The 17,289-nt window shown below is 33.2% G+C and overlaps 2 protein-coding genes across 2 annotated transcripts in view; one reads left to right on the forward strand and one right to left on the reverse strand.

The window, feature by feature from the left end:
• Positions 1 to 5,234, forward strand: part of LOC115877755 (vacuolar protein sorting-associated protein 13D-like) — a 55,235-nt gene extending 50,001 nt beyond the window's left edge. The window contains 4 exon segments of the mRNA XM_030894058.1: positions 349 to 590; positions 3,189 to 3,308; positions 3,370 to 3,507; positions 4,758 to 5,234. Of these exon segments, the coding sequence (XP_030749918.1) occupies positions 349 to 590; positions 3,189 to 3,308; positions 3,370 to 3,507; positions 4,758 to 5,013 (756 nt within the window). The 3' untranslated portion in view covers positions 5,014 to 5,234.
• Positions 5,235 to 7,146: 1,912 nt separating this feature from the next.
• LOC115877756 (hemocytin) overlaps positions 7,147 to 17,289 on the reverse strand; it is a 60,933-nt gene continuing 50,790 nt past the window's right edge. The window contains exons 60-71 of the mRNA XM_030894060.1: positions 16,068 to 16,126; positions 15,808 to 16,011; positions 13,824 to 14,025; positions 13,679 to 13,767; positions 10,954 to 11,210; positions 10,031 to 10,201; positions 9,810 to 9,956; positions 9,330 to 9,455; positions 9,054 to 9,195; positions 8,878 to 8,997; positions 7,556 to 7,705; positions 7,147 to 7,441 (exon numbers count right to left, since the gene is read on the reverse strand). Of these exons, the coding sequence (XP_030749920.1) occupies positions 7,272 to 7,441; positions 7,556 to 7,705; positions 8,878 to 8,997; positions 9,054 to 9,195; positions 9,330 to 9,455; positions 9,810 to 9,956; positions 10,031 to 10,201; positions 10,954 to 11,210; positions 13,679 to 13,767; positions 13,824 to 14,025; positions 15,808 to 16,011; positions 16,068 to 16,126 (1,837 nt within the window). The 3' untranslated portion in view covers positions 7,147 to 7,271. The remainder of the gene's footprint in view (positions 7,442 to 7,555; positions 7,706 to 8,877; positions 8,998 to 9,053; positions 9,196 to 9,329; positions 9,456 to 9,809; positions 9,957 to 10,030; positions 10,202 to 10,953; positions 11,211 to 13,678; positions 13,768 to 13,823; positions 14,026 to 15,807; positions 16,012 to 16,067; positions 16,127 to 17,289) is intronic.

Raw genomic sequence — 17,289 nt, forward strand, 5'->3', positions numbered from 1 at the left:
ATAAAATAATAATAAATTTGAATAAATAATATTTGGCGACATAATTCCGGAAAAAGCCGAACCGCTCCGAAATTATCAAAAACTTTGGGTCGCGACCGTTGGAAGAATAGCGCCAAATAATATTTACATTGTCCTTATGGGCACTTTCCAATCTAAACTTGTTTCTTTTATCTATGATAACAACTGTCACTGTCATGTATCTTTTCAATGGACAGGCTTTGTATTACAAGCTTTATAATAAAGATGTGAGAGCGTGAACCATTTGTCAGAAATTTTTAGGAAAATTAACACGCTACAAACAAATAGTTATTACTTCAATATAAAGTTATTTAAACTAAACGTTTACAGGTTGCGACTGTGGGCAGATCTTCTGATCATATTCTGGCTGGCCTCAAGGGTTTCGGTTTCGGAATACTGGGTGGCGCTACTGGTATATTCAAGCAAGTGTATGAGGGCGCTTCTAACGAGGGCCTTCCTGGTGTCTTCTATGGTTTAGGCAAAGGAGTGGTGGGAGCCGTCACCAAACCGGTCGTAGGTGTCCTGGACCTGGCCTCGGAGACGGCGAGAGCAGTTAGAGACTCCAGCAGAAGGTATGATGAACTATACTCTGTTCTATGTGTATTGAGAATGCTCGAAATCACACCATACAACAAAGTACTGTTTTTATTATTTGACCTGAATTATTTTTGGCGAATATATTAGTACTTTTTATATATAGAAACCTGGACATACGGGATACTAATAAGCAGTCGCGGCTCGTGGTTATTATTGTAGGGAGGTCACTATCTAAAAATATTGCGTCGATTTTTTTTAAGACGCGACCAAATTTAATTGGTTTCTTACAAGTTACTTGTACGTTTAGTTAAACGAAAATAAATACAAATTATGTTAAAATGAAACCTACCCTTACATTTTTAAACAGGTGGTCTAGTGCCATTTCACTAAAAATCCAGTCAATGTTCTTTACACAAATTTTCCACGGTATGATTTAAAAGACACTTAAATAATAATAAAATAGAAAACAAATTTCTTGCAGTATAGGTATATAATAAAATTATATAAGGATTCTTGTCACTTAACTGCTTATATAGTGTTTGTCATAATGTGGATCGACCTGCTCTCACTGCCGGTTTCGGAGCCCTACTCCATCATCAGGTGAGCTTGGGCAGATCCACAAAATGACAACCACAGCGCAGAGACAGTTAATTCCGACTTGTCGGAAAGTGTCGGTTAGATATTAAGTCCCGAACGGGAGATAGCGGCCTGCGTGCAATGGTAGTACTTTCGTACCACCGGGGCGCAACTATCGATAGTAAAAGGATGGCAAAAGGCTTTTTTTCAAGCAAGCCATATAGGTATTTATAGGTATATAAAAAAATTATATAAGGATTCTTGCCACTTAACTGCTTATATAGAAATTTAATTCTACGCTGTGTTTGTCATAATGTGGATCAACCTGCTCTCACTACCGGTTTCGGTACCCGGTGGCATGAAAGTACTACCATTGCACACAGGCCGCTATCTCCTGTTTGGGACTTAATATCTAACCGACACTTTCCGACGAGTCGGAATTAACTATCTCTGCGCTGTGGTTGTCATTTTGTGGATCTGCCCAAGCTCACCTGATGATGGAGTAGGGCTCCGAAACCGGTAGTGGGAACCGGTTGATCCACATTATGACAAACACAGCGTAGAATTAAATTTCTATATAAGCAGTTAAGTAGCAAGAATCCTTATATAATTTTATTAAATAATAATGTCACAAAAATATAAATACATATATACACATGCACATTTCTAAAAGTTTTATTTCACATTTTTTTATATTTTAAGTCAATTCTTTCTCTAAACGTTTTTCGAAATTTAAGCAATTGTTTTCTTTTAACCGCACGATTTTACAAACTAGACACCATATGTTGTCTGTTTGAAAATATCTATTCCAGAATCAGTCAACAAGAGTTCATCATTTATCCAGAACCAGAAATTTATGAATTATTACCTACACAAATTTCGCGCTGCATGTCAACCCCTCGGCTACGACAAAGCTACGGCAACTAAAACTAAACATTTTTTCGATATTGAAAATTTAAATATTGATTTATATTGACTAAACCAAACATTATACGCGATACGCGATAAACGATACAAAAACCTAGGTTGTTTTATTATTTGAGTTTTTATAAACACCCAAACTGCACAAACGGCGAAATTTTTCCAGCGATATGACTGAAATCCTGTAATATATTTATATAGAAATACTGCACTCGATATTTCTTAATCAACTATATTGATTCTTAACTAATAAAAAATATTACAAATTACAATAATAACACGCTGGTTTTTCTAGACAAAAACAAAAACCGTCACTTTTTATATCGGTAGTAAACTACCAAATACAAGTGTATATAAAATTGCATACCTTACAAATCCTTTTATAATGACACGGGGAATGGCCAATATAAACTATATCTATCGCACCTTAACCCATTATATTTTCTATACGTAGTATACCTTACCTTGTTGGCGTCACGAGCCGCGGCACTTGGAGTTTAATACGTGTAAAACATAGCGGGAACGAAGGACAAAATGAAATTTTGACCGGCAATATTATGTCATGGATTGCAGTTGGAGAGTTGGAACCTTTGGTGTTACAACAGCAAAATAAATCACTAATTCACCACAATACACCAAAACACTTCACTTTTGCACTGGACGCGCGTTTCGCTAACTATGTTAGCATCATCAGCAAATGATTACAACTGTTGAGTTATTATTAAAAAAAACTTAATGTTAAAATTGAAAACAAAGTCCAAACCACTATCAAAAAAAAATTTTTTGGCAGAGATTTTTATTTTTTTTTATTTTTATAATGAACTGCCAAAAATGTATCCATTACCATTTTATCATTAAGTTTTTTTACCATAGGCCACCACTTTGTGAGATAGAACAAACTTTATAACTTATTATTAAAACTCAATAGTTTTAATCACTCATGTTGATGCTATTGTTACTATATTACTATATTAGAGTAGGTTCTTACTTGATAACGGTCGGTGGTACTTCTGACCGAAACGTTGTGTAAAATTTCATAATTCAGGACAATGTCAGTTCAAGAAGATATTTTATTTCAGAATTATATTGTTGTGTTACTTATTTTATATTGTTAGTTACTTGATTTTGTGTTTTAGTAAGCTGATAAAAGAGCGTAAGAGGTTACCTAGATGTGTCCATGGTCCTGGGAGTTTACTACCAAGATACGACGCGCTTCAAAGCCAAGGCCAACAATATTTGTACATTATCAATGACAAGTAAATCAATCATTTAAATAAGCACAGCTCTTTGTTCATGATTGAAATATATTTTTTTTAGAAATTATGAAGAGAAATTGTTAGCTTACCAAGTGCTTCGCAGCGGACCAGAAGATCTGCTTTGTATAGTGTCAGATAAAATGGTTAGAATAGTGACTGGACCACCAGATCTAACCACCATCATACCGTGTCATTTAAGGTAAGATTTTCTCTAACTCTCTGTCCAGGATTATGTAAATTTATTACAGTTTATTGTAATACAGGGTGGTCCGATCTGTATTCCGGAATCTTCGGCAGCATATTCTGCAGATAAAAATACTTTCGTATAAATGTATGTTCTAGAATGCTTAGTTTTGGAAATACAGGATGTAGAAGTTTAATTTTTCCAAATAATTTATGAAGTAACGTCAATATTTTGATGTCAATATGACTCCTACTTGTAGAGGGCGCCACCTACATATTTTTTAACTGGTTCGAAGAGTAATAACTTTTCGTACGTACCTGTATAAAACGACTGAGCAAAAAAATACATTTACGACGTTTTTTACGTAAAAGGTCTCTTGGTAAAAATCACTACGAGTAATGGTTCTTGAGATATTTGGAATCGAAATTATCAATACCTGTCATCTTTGACATAAATTAATAATGTTGAAAATAGTTATTAAACTGAAATCATAAATTTGAAATGTTTTTGCGCCAAAGTTCAACAGAAACTGTTTTATCATCATTTTTCTTAGAAAAATTTATGATGAATTTAAAAAATTAAAATTTCCCAAATTTATTATTTCGGTCAAATAACTATCTAGTCAACAGTTAATTTTTGTCAATGATGATATGTATTGACTGTTTCGATTTCAAATATATTGAGAACAGTTGCTCGTAGCGATTTTTACCAAGAGACATTTTTTTACGTAAAAAGTCACGGAAATGTATATTTTTTCACTCAGTAGTTTTATACAGGTACAAACGAAATTTATTGCTCTTTAAAACAGTTAAAACACATGTAGGTGGCGCCCTCTACAAGTAAGACTCATATTGACATCAAAATTAAATTTCTCATGTCAAAAAACTCCCAGACATCAATTTTCATCCAAATATTGACGTAACTTCAGAAATTATTTGGAAAAAATCGAAATAAAAATGAAACTTCTACACCCTGTATCTCCGAAACTTAGCATTTTAGAACATACATTTATATGAACTTATTTACTTATTTTTATCTGCAGAATATGCCGCCCAAGTTTCCGGAATACAGTTCGGACCACCCTGTACAAAGATTAAATTATAATATGTTTTTAACATTCATATTAATTGATATAGTCTGTAGAACCATCGTTCAACGTTACATCATATATTGTTGTGTTCTTTTTAGTCCTTCTGTGGTTTTATCGTTACTAAAATGAAAATCAAGAAGATTTTGATAAATTTCTTATCTTTTGACAATTTTAGCGACCTAGAATCCTGTAACGTGATCAAAGACTCCGAAAAGAACGAGACCAAGTACTACATAGAAATAGTGATGCACCACGCAGGTCTGAACGCTGCGGTTTTGAATCCCGACCCGATCAAAAGGCCGAAGGTGCGCTGCAACACCGCAGAAACGGCCGTTACTACCGCGCAGCAAATCAACTGCGCCAGAACGCTGTACATCGAGAACCTGTACACGCTGATCGGCGAGGAGAACAATGCAACATTGGAAGACTGAAGAGGCGAAAGTCACCAAACACGAAACGTAATTGTACATATTTATTTTTATTAAAAATAAGCGGACAAATCTATAAAAAGACGTAACAACGAATGTGATAAAGTACTTGTTATTTTTTAGTTGATTAACGTTTTTTACGCGTTAAAAAACGAGTTACCAACGCACTCAGTCAAAGAAAAAAGTTTGATTTTACTTATATTCACAGTTAAGCTGAAAAAATCTTCACGGATTCGTTTATTTATCTTTGTTTTGCTGTATACCGGGTGCGTCTCAAAAGTGGCTCACTCCTAAACGAGATATTGTATGTTAGTAAATGACTAATGAATGAATAAATTAGGATTGATTGACGTATTCAATTGGTTTTGGTCATTTTTAAATGACACCCACTTTATTTTTTTACTTTATTCCATAGAAAATGACACTCTGAGTGAAATGACATAGCATGTGTCAGCTTTTGACATTTTCGAATATGGTTTATTTGAAATTGTAACATGCAGTTCATAACGACAACTTGACTCGAAATACCAAGTGTGTGGTACCAAATTATTCGTAAAAAATACTTTTTTTCGAATATGCTAATGAGCCACGCTTGTGCCATTTGAAAATATTGAGATATGATTAAAAATACAATTTGGGCATCTTTTAACCGGCCCGTACAAGACACCAAAACTTTTAGACGATCAAATCTATTTTTCCACGGCTCCTTGATTAAAAATTAGTGTTTTTAACACACCCATGGCTCTCTAGATTGAAATTTAAAATACGATTTTTAAGCAAAAATGTCAAAAGTTGGCATATGATAAATATGTCATTCTATTCAGAGTGTCATTTCCTATCGAGTAAAGTAAAAAATACAGAGACCGTGCCATTTAAAAAATCAAAAGTTGTAGTAATTTCCGGTAAAACAGGAAGTGACCAAAAGCAATTGAATACGTCAATCAATCCTAATTTATGTCATATACTAACGTACCAATCTCGTTTTTTTATCTGAAAAAATAAACAAATTATTGGGGGGTTCATTTTTCAGACGCACCCGGTATATATTTAACTTATTCTTTTCCAATATGGGCGTTCATGTTGCATTTGTTCGAAACAAAACTCTTAAAGCATTTTTTTGTATTTCTTTTTTCCAAGCGTATGGTTTTTCAATCGCAAAGCAATAAGCTCCGTTGTTATTTATTTCGAGTTGTTTTGTATTTTATATGTGTTGTTTTTATTTGAAAGTTTACACGTACAGCAAAAAAAAACCGTCATGGAAACTGTATAAATATTTTTTTTACTTTAGTGATTATACAGTATTACAAACCAAGACAGATTTTCCTAAGTGTTATTATTTATTATTCGAGGATTGTAGGTATACAGAAAATAGTTTTTTTACCAAAGATGAGGTTAATAAAGGAAAGATATGAAATAGTGATTTTTTTTTATTTATATTAGTTAGCAAAGTAACCAATTATACAAAAACGGCGTTACGGTAGCTTTTGAAATTACTATCATGATACTTTTTATAGCTGTCCAATGAGTCAGGGAAGTTTTTGACAGATGACATCCAAAAAATGACAGATAATACAATTTATCAGTGAATTAAAATGAATTGGGTATGTAGAATTTTTTAATAATGAACCTTGCCTTGGAAGCAGTTGACACAGCAGTAATAATTCTGGCTATACCAGTTATTTTTATTTTTTCTCTTTTTAATGGAAAATTGTATATAAACTGGAAAGAGAATAACCATTTCCCGATAGGGGGCGTTAAATGCCATTTAAATGCCCCAAATTTGTCAGCAAAAAGTAAGGTTAGATTACAGTTGAAGGGTCCAGGGGAAAAACATGATAAGCGCCATTTTACTAATTTTACAGGAGAGCACTGGACGGCTGGTGGTTATCAAGTTCTTTACGTGTATCCTATATTTTTACTAGGCATATATCATAGGATTTAGCAACTTATTGTCCTGCAGAGTTTATACATTTTGTAGGGACCAGTTAAACCTACTATAATATTGTAAAATCAGTTGTCAAAACATCATCAATGGTCATTGTCATGTCATCGTATCAACGGATGATGGATATATGAAAATCTACCTTAACAGACATGGAAAATTGAAAAAATAGCTTTATTTAAACAAAAAAAAAATAACTTGTTAGCAAAATATATTTGACTTTATGCATACAGTTATATAACAAAGAAAATATACAGTTATATACAACTTACGGTTAATATCACTTGGACTTAGTAGTATATAGAGCGATAGGTATGTCTTACTGCGGCGTATAAGGAGATTTTTCTCCACAAGCTACACAACTGCATTTTGAAGGAACGGCTACTTTTTTCTTGAATTTCGAACCATCGTCGCAGTCTAATTCTATTTCTAACGACTGATAGTCGGTTGCTTGGCAACAGGAGCATACTGATTCGTGCAAACCTGTCTCTGTATAAAGGAGATATAAAATTAGAGTTTTTATTAAAAATATAACATCTGATTGCGCGAAAACCGCGTCATAATAATCACTTAATCAGTGAAATTGAACGAAGGTAGACTTACTGATGTTAAAGTATGTGGAGGAATGACACGTTCCGATACATTCGGTAAAATCGTTTAGCTCGTGTTTGTTCACACATTTGCGACCTTCACGTGATACTTCGATCATTCCTACAGTTTTTTTGAGAGGCATCGGTTGTGGACTGCACAGAGCTGAAATAATGTTTAACAAATATAATCATATTATACCGTATAGAAAATATTTTTTCTCATATTTAAATAAAGGTTAAATATGATTACTTAAAATTAATAAAATTGGAACTTAGCGGAAGTTCGTAGACAGAAATTGGAAATTATAAACTGATCTCAGACATACCTTAAAATTATTGATATAAATGATGATGGCATAACATTGAATGATCATTGTACAACCTAGATCATATACATAACTCGTGGATAAGTAAATCGCTATGGAAATTGTCGCAAACATATCAACGACTTCAATTTATCTTCTTTCTTTGTTGCACACGCGGTGTTTCTACTCTATCTATCCTTGTCGAGGACCTAGCGTCCACGCGCCAAATTTGAACATTAATTTTAAAAATTTAATTTGTAAAATGCATATATTTGAACATTAAATTGAATATGCTTGCTTCATCCACGTTACCGTAGATGGAGCTAAGAAGGCTTAGGTAGGGTATATATAATAAATGAAGAAAAATACAAGTAGCGGAAAAAGAGGCCAAAAAACACTACATATTTGCTTATTCTCTGCATTAAGTTCATCAGACCGAAGGGAACAGCCATTCGACGACCGGTTTCGGAGATTTTTCTCCATCAATAAATTGAATGTTTACTGTCACAAATATTATATATCTTTATAATAATTTTAATAACTACCAACATTTATTCACAACGTAAAATAAAACAACAAATTATTGAGTCTACCCCACGTCTACCCTACATCATAGTTTTACATTTTTTAAATAAAATTAGAACGACACTGATAACCGGAATTTAACCGGATCCGAAACCGGAATTTAAATCGGCCATATTTGCGGCCCATCGCGGTGTACCTAAGATTTTTGATATGCTCCTTCCTTAGTCTTCTTATTCAAAGGCATGCGCAAAGTAAGGTCCTCGGAAAAGACAAACCTATTGAACGTTTCATAAGTGCAATAAAGAAGGTTTGAAAATGGCATGTCGTGATGTTGGAGACATATTTTTTAATGCTAAACTTATGGCGATGATTTATCCACGTAAGTATATATGATCTAAGTTGTACACACTATTGATTTTGCGATGTTGAATGTTTAAATGATGAGAAGTATAGGTGAGAAGAACTTTAGTTCAACGGTATAATATTGTAAAAATATTAAACTTACTCATTGCTTCTATAGTAACATTGCAATATTTACAACATCCTTTAGTATAAACATTTTCAGCTGGACAATCCTCTATATATGGACAAGCTTCGTGATTACTTGAAACCAGCAATTGTCCGCCTGGATATTATTTTTGTTAGTAATAACTCAATTTTATTCATTTAACGTTATTTTACCTAAATTATCACACGAATATGTAACACATCCGTCCTCAGACTTCCAGGTTTCTTCAGGCTTCTTCAATTCATCGTTTACCACGCAAGATGTTTGAACACATTCGCCGCAACATTGTGTTTTGGATTCTTTATATTCCCATCCCTGTAAATTTTTGCAAAAGGTATTATAATTAATGTTAATAAAATATAAACAACTATATTATACCAAACCAAAGTTTACAGAATAATTTTATTCTGTAAACTTTGACCAAACCATATTTTAAAAATATAGTATACCTTAGAACAGTCTTTTTTACATGTTTCTATTGATTCCTGTTTCACCAGTTCGTGACTGTTAGGTTTCTTTACGCAAGTTACGTTTTTACATTTATCTCCGTCTGGTGATGGCCATATATCTCCAATCTAAAAAGATAATTAAACATTAATTAATAAACAACATAAAGTAAGCTATGAAAAGCCCAACAAATCAGGAAAATTTCAAATAAAATTTAAAAGTGTCAATTGTAATATCAAACTGAACCGTAAAAAATTACGCTTATGATGTATATTCCGTCTTCAATGCATGAATACGTGGATAGAATTTAGCATTATACTCCTTTTTTAATCTTTTATTCATAGATATGAACCTGGCTTTATCGTTAAGTGATATATTAGAACTACCTGTCAACGTTAAGTAAAACATTTGAACTATTATCTATTGACGTTAAGTAATACATTTAATCTACCTAATGACGTTAAGTAATGCATTCCATTTACCTTATGAACTTTATCTCCTACTTTGCAAGCCACAATTTTCTGATCTTTACAACACTGACCCTCCACGGGAATGAATTCGTAAACGAAGTCTTTCAGGTTCTCCTCAGATACCACAGAGCAAGATACTTTTACTGCTTCAACTTGCAACTAAAAAATATAAATTACACAAAATTAGTATTGGCATTTTTGGCATGTGTTTAAAAAATAAGGATGGTACTTACAGAATCATTTAAGTTCAAACAGAAGTAGTTCGTACAATGGTCTGATGAACTCCATTCATCACCAACTTGGTGAACTATATCGTCAACCACGCAAGCCACTTGCTTGCAAGTTCCACAACATTTTTTGGATTCTTTCTCGGGTTCTTCGTATTGATATCCAAGTTTACACTCCTAAAATATGAAGTTTTTATGTATTATTTAATACATACCAAAAAATAATTTAATATATAGGCTGTCTCTTAAATAAAGCCTGATTTTCATGCATCCGTTGTCCGACGATACGATGATATGATATTAATTTTATTGGTTGAATTTAAAGACTTCGATTGGTTAGAAAATTACGCAGTTTTTAAATTTATTGCATTTTCATGCCTCCGTTCATCGGATATACGATTTGCTTGTGATTGGTGTCATTTTATAGTTTCACTTCCATAACGATTTCGCTGTTTTGCTTATAGTCTAAGAGCTAGCAACTTTTTCGAGAGATAATTTTAAGAAAGCTGGTTCTTTAATATATATTTCGCTTCTATGCTCTCCTGAACAGAGTGCGGACCGTCTGGCTGCCGGTAGACGTTGCGTTCATTACTCCGCATCGTATCTGTATTCAACATCTGTTCATTACTGCGCATCACAAATTCGCCCTGTATTTCAGGAACTAGGGAGGCTAGGACAAACATATGTGTAGTATATTTAGTTTCATAAAAAAGTAGCAAAGTAATATGAAAATCCCGTCATTGTATCTCTACTCATAAACTAGAAATCCTATAAACCACACGAAAATGGGATACCCTGCACAGATGTGATGCGCAGTCGTGAACCGAGTATTCTACCGGCAGCTAGACGACCCGCACTTTAGTCAGGAGAGCATAGTGTCTTTTATTTTTCTGGTAACCACTTTGAAATGAATTAAATTTTTGCAGTACCTTATTACAAGTTTGAACTGTTGTCTGCTTCTGTACAGTATCCGTCTCCACACACTCGAAATGAACACATCTGTCACCTTCTTTATCCCATTTTTCACCGATTTTGTATGTTTTTCCCTCGTACTTGCAGGCGCTGCGTTTGATTTTCGGGCAACACTGTCCCGGAACCAGGACCGGAGTCAGTTCGTATTCGGAGTAGTCATCTTGGCTCTCAATCGATGGGCAATCGGTTTGAGAGCAAGCCGCCTGATACGTCCCTGTAAGAATAAAAATAAGTTGATTTCAAAGAAATTTAATCAAAAACTAACTTGTTTTTGGGACTCTAGAACACTTTAGTTTTATTTTTAAAAGGATGGCAATGAAAAAAGGACTATAAAGGTTTTATATTCTAAAAGTAAAAGTAAAGATTTCAGTTAACGTCTCCTTTTTGCTGCAGGGCTAATCTGGACGGGGCCTACTTTGTTTACGCGGAATCCGAACCGCGGTCCTCGGCCATATCATGGTCAATGGCCTACCGACTTGGTAAGTTTAGTGTCTAAATCGACTCTTACTCACGAGATATCCGATCTCATCCGGCCTCGAACCGACGCACAGTGGCTCTTGCATAAGTTAAAGAGCGGTCATAAGTGATTTTGGAAAAATTAAACAATATGATACACTGTTAAACTTTTTGAATAGTAGTAGCATTGGTTTAAAAAAATCAACAACAATTTTTTTGAATAAAATTTGTAACAATGTTTTTTTTCTCTTAAACCCATCACATTTAATTGTCTTTTTCGCTTAGTGATAAGCAAATAAGAATCTAAATATTTCTGGAGGCTTTAAAAAACCCGAGATGATTATTATTTTTTATATTTTAAAGAAAAGGTTTTCTCTACTTTTGAACTATTACTAAGAAAGTTCTGAAATTATTATTATGTATTAATTTTTCATGTTTTTTTAAACGTCGTTTTTATCCATATTTTTATAGTTTTCAAAATACCAAAAAAAATACTATCGACGCTTATCGACGTTTCCTCTTATCGCAAATAATATTGTTTGAGGAATGTATTTGTTTATAAACAAAAAAATGGTTTGCCGATTTCTGCCTATTCATGCGATATATTTATTTGAAGTAGTCCGTGTTTCTCAATAGACCGCAACACAATTTTAAGTTATATTTTTTCAGAAAAGACAATAGTCGAAAATGTTCACGGTATGTCACAAATCAAGATGTTTTTAATTGTCTCCTAATATCCTCTGACCCTTATTTGGCTGCTTTTCGGCATATATGGAAGAAAAGTGAATGTTTAGAGCTGGATGATGAAGCGAAAGAACTCCTTTTATAGAACATATTACTGAGTTAGTTGAGAATATGTTTTCTTAAATAAATATTATTTTCTACTTTTACGTTCAGAGTTGTAATGGTGGTTTAGTTTTTTTGTTTTGTGAAATGTATATGTTTTTAATTTTATACTTCAGGTTTAGTTTGGATTGTTTAAAGTTTCTTTTAAGTATGGAAATCACTTGATTTATAAAATAAAACTTTTTTACAAACATAATTAAATTATAAACACTTCTTCGTCTGCACGGATATAATATATTTTTTGGATCCCATTGTTAAATTAGTATCTTGTTATTTTATTTTTTCACAGGGGAACTTGAATTTTTTTATTAAGAAAGGTCTAAACAAACAGCTAGTGATACAAGAAGTGATTTTTAAAGAATTTATAAACTTATCTCTTTCACCTTTCACTTGCTCACCCAATCCAAACATTTCCCGAAACCCATCCCCCACGTTCACCCTTTAAAGGAGGGGGCGGGCGCGGGCGTGGGGCTCTTAATGTAAGAAAAACATTTTTTGGAGTTCACCAGAAATCATTACTAAGCGATAACAGTAAATCTACAGGTGTGTATCTTTACCGATATTATTAAGTGACACGCTTTACAAAAAAAATAATTTTTGCAGTCATAATTAGACCGGTGTTTTGCTAAAATTCAATTAAAATTATAAAAAAAATCTATAGATATTTTTCTTTTCACCATAAATAAAGCAGCTGGGCTACAAATTACTTATTAAAGTATTTTTTTCTATTTATGACTGCTATATCCCTATACCTCGATCCACTGTGCGGCGTGAATGAGCAGTGTGTGTCAATAGATTTTACACCTTTGCATTTTTTTGGACAACAGCACGCTATAGAGTTTCGAACCGGGCACCCGTCCATCCACTAGCAACGCCTTACGTCGCTTAACATCGGTGTTCTAATGGGAACCGGCGTTTCGACGTAGCTGGGCCGTTGCCCTTTTCCATTCTATATCCATTCCATATCCGTTCCGTATTTTTTATTGTATTTACGCTATACGTAAGCTTCCGTTCCGTATCAGTTCCATACTTTTTATTGTACAATTTATTTCATTACGAAAGCTTTATTTTAAAAATTTGTATCTTTTGAAAAAGGTAATAGATTTAATTAAGAGGTGAAAAAATAAATAAATATCAGCAAAATGTTAACAGAGCTGGTACAAAATATAAGAACTTGACAACGCTGTTTCCGATACGCTTCCGTCCGCCAAAAAAATGTATGGAAGGAAAGGATATGGAACGGAAGGGAAACGGAACGGATAGTGTGTATTGTCCTATCATTTACATAATATAATATTTTATGTAAACGGACGGGAAACGGAAAGTAGCTGGTACGAATGGTATAGTGAGAATTAACCTTAAGTCTTAAAAATACTATACCTATGCTTGTTAGTGAACATTTGCAATCTCTGCAAGGACCGTCATTCCAAGTGTCATTAGCATTCTTCAATATCTTCTGTTTTTCAAACCTATCAAAAAAATATATTATTTAAAATTATTTAAAGCAAAACAAATCTTCTATTACTTGGTAACAGATCTTTCGCCACCTTCTTTAGCCTCTGTATATTCAGTTTCGAAAATACATTTATTTTTGGGAGCTTCACAGGAATAAACAGGACAACATTTTCCTTCAATCTCTTCTTTCTTCAGCGTGTGGTACTGAGGACACTCTTTAGGATCTGGACACTTCTCCTTTTTGCATATCAGTTTTACCACAGGACAGCAACCTTAAATTTTTAAGAAATTAATTTAAAAAGTAAAGCATTAATTTTTTTGTCATATTTTTTTTACTTATTAACAGATAGACAGATTCGCCAGGGACGTGCATATGGGTTATAACTGGAATATGTTTCTAAAAGAAACTGTACATCACTGACTTTTTTGTCTTGTTAGCAAACCTTGTGTAGGCTGTTTAATGGCGATTAAAAGTCATCTCTTCATATTTTGTCGTTTTTGATCTCCTTGATGAGATAAACGCAATTTCGATACAACCAATGATATCAGAAGTGGGATACAACTTTTAGTCGCCATTAAACGGCCTACACAATTTTGCAAACAAGAGAAAATAGTCAGTGGCGCACATGTTTTTTTTTTAGAAAATTATTCCAGTGATAGCCCATATGCAAGTCCCTGACGAATCTGTGGGAAATTTTTAACATTAAGTTATGTAATACTTAAAGTAACTTTTAACCCCAAAATATCATTCGAATCGCTAAAGGCGCTTGAAAGCTTGAAGACTTTAACCCCGTGTAGCTACGAAACAAAACAGAATACGACCTATATTGATATAAAAAATAAATATTATTTTTACATGAGGAATCTACCCACGAGAGATGTCACATCTTTTTGAAGCACCCTGTATACTGATCACCATCATGACGGAAAAAAGATCGGACTTCCTTGTCTAATATGCACCAATCTTTGAATAAGAAGACTAAAGGAAGGAGCATATAAAAAATCTTAGGTCCACCGCGATGGGACTCAAATATGGCCGACTTAAATTCCGGTTTATCAATGTCGTTCTAATTTTATTTAAAAAAATGTAAAACTATGATGTAGGATAGACGTGGGGTAGACTCAATAATTTTTATTTATTTTACGTTGTGAATAAATGTTGGTAGTTATTAAAATTGTTATAAAAACATATTATTATAATAAAAATAGATAAGTTATAATAAGTATTTATTAACACAAACATCCGATACGCTACTGAAGCAGGTAAGTCAAATTAACGTATCTAAATTCTTTGACATCTAATCTTTGACAAGTAGTAAATAAAAGCAAAAATGCAAGAAAAAATATATAAGTAATTAGTTAATTTAAGTGAATTTCATAAATGATCGGTTTACTACACGTATGTATATTATATAGTCACTTACTAGCGAAAAGTTATTCTATTATTTCACTCGATTTTTGCCGAGATCTACCACACGCCACACAACCAACTATTTTAGCGTCTTTTTCGATAAATCGCGATAGTGTCACTGTTAATTTAAGTTCTGCCACAATTTCCATCTAGATTTACTACCTTTATACAACTATCAGTAGTAGAATAAATAATAAATAACATAAAATAAGCTCCGTAAAGACTGAGAAATCCACAAAATTTCAAATCAAATTGAAATCTGTCAAATGAATCGTCAAACAGAACTGTCAATAAGGATCCCCACCCTAGAGTCCTTTTTCCGCCCACCATGCATGAATACATGGATAGCCATTATGCTCCTTCCTTAGTCTTCTTATTCAAAGGCACCAATAGAAAAAGTCGAACATCTCGTTTTTGTATTAACAGCTGAAAACTTATGGACCAATTCAAGAAATACGTGAAAACCAATATGGCATCGAAAATGGTGACGTAACTGTCAAAGATCGAAAATCAAACCGTATATATTGATAAATAAAAATCTAAAAATGTTTAAATAGAAAGTGTGGCGTAAAAATCTTTATAATTTAATGAAATACTACTCTCGCAGAACAGACTATATCTGTTAAATACATAAATTTGGTACCTTCTTCGTCAATTTTTCTTATATAACCAGGCTCCAAAGGTTTATCGCTTTGAATATCAACCTTTTCGCATTCGTCTGCAGGTTGGCATTCACAAATAAAGGTCTGACAGCCATTTGGTTTTGTATCAAGTTTCAAAATTTGATCTGGTCCACAAACCAGTTTTTGTGGAGGTTCGCAAGTAGGTCCAGCGGTCGGTTCGGGAACTAAAATTGACATTAAATGATTGTTTTGTTTATATTTTTATCTTGGAAAATATTACCGCAGGCGTATTTGTCGCAACATTCGTCTTCTTTGCTCGATATTTTAATAGCGTTAAATCTAAAACAAAATAAAATTCGGTATATCCCAATTAATTATATTTAGGAGCAATCGTTTTTTTTTAGACTGTTTTCCGTTGCAAAACCAGGCGAACCAGACCGGTAAACTACGGTAAAGAGCGGTTCCTGAAAAACATCGGTTTGATACGGAACGGTTTGGTAAAATACTGGAAACGTCAAATGTTGACGTTTTCTAAATTCCAATACCTCTACTATAAATTTTATCTTTTATGCATTTTTAATGTACCTATTCTCTGCTTTTACGTTTGCTTCTTCTTTTCAATGGAGTTTAATATTAATAAAAGTACTTTATTAATAAACTGTTAAACTCGTTAGACAGCTCAAGTGAAGATTTGCAGATCCAATATTAAAACAGATCAATAATAAATAAACAAATCTAATCAATATTTATATTTTTAGAGCTTACAAAACATTCACGATTACTTGTCTTGTTTTTCATGTTTTCTTTAAATGTTCCTGACTTTAAGAAACAATGGCTGCGTGATAAGTTTAAATGGTCCTAAAAAGTCATTCTATTTAGTTAATGAAATTTATTTACCTTTACTGCCTACCTCCATTGTTTTAGGATGTAAATACAAAATATTACAGTTGAGGGTTGGAACCTTTGGTGTTACACAGCAAAATAAAAACACTAAATCACCACAATACACCAAAACACTTTTACTTTTACACTGGACGCGCGTTTCGCTAACCATGTTAGCATCATCAGCAGATGATTATAAACTAAAGTACAATTTACAAGTTGAGCGTTTATATACTCGCTCAGTGGGCCCCGAGTGGGCGTGGTAAAATCTAGCCAACCGAGTCAATTACAACAATTATTAGGTAATCCAAAAGATAAAACACCTCCACTGGAAGGGTCGGGTATTTATGAAATTTCTTGTAAAGATTGTAATCAGAAATATGTTGGGCAAACTAGAAGATCAATATTAACTAGATTTAAAGAACATTTAGCTCAGATAAGATATGGTAGACCGGATAAATCTTGCGTTGCCGAACATATTGTTGATAATGAACATTGTATAGATCTTAATAATTTAAAATTAATTAAACAAGTCTCAAATTACAGGCAATTAGATGCATATGAAAGCATCAGAATTAATAAATGTAAAGATAGTATGAACAGAGTCAACGGTCCAATTC

This window comes from Sitophilus oryzae, unplaced genomic scaffold (assembly GCF_002938485.1).
Source record: "Sitophilus oryzae breed Bouriz unplaced genomic scaffold, Soryzae_2.0 scaffold_1498_pilon_pilon, whole genome shotgun sequence".
Lineage (NCBI taxonomy): Eukaryota > Metazoa > Arthropoda > Insecta > Coleoptera > Curculionidae > Sitophilus > Sitophilus oryzae.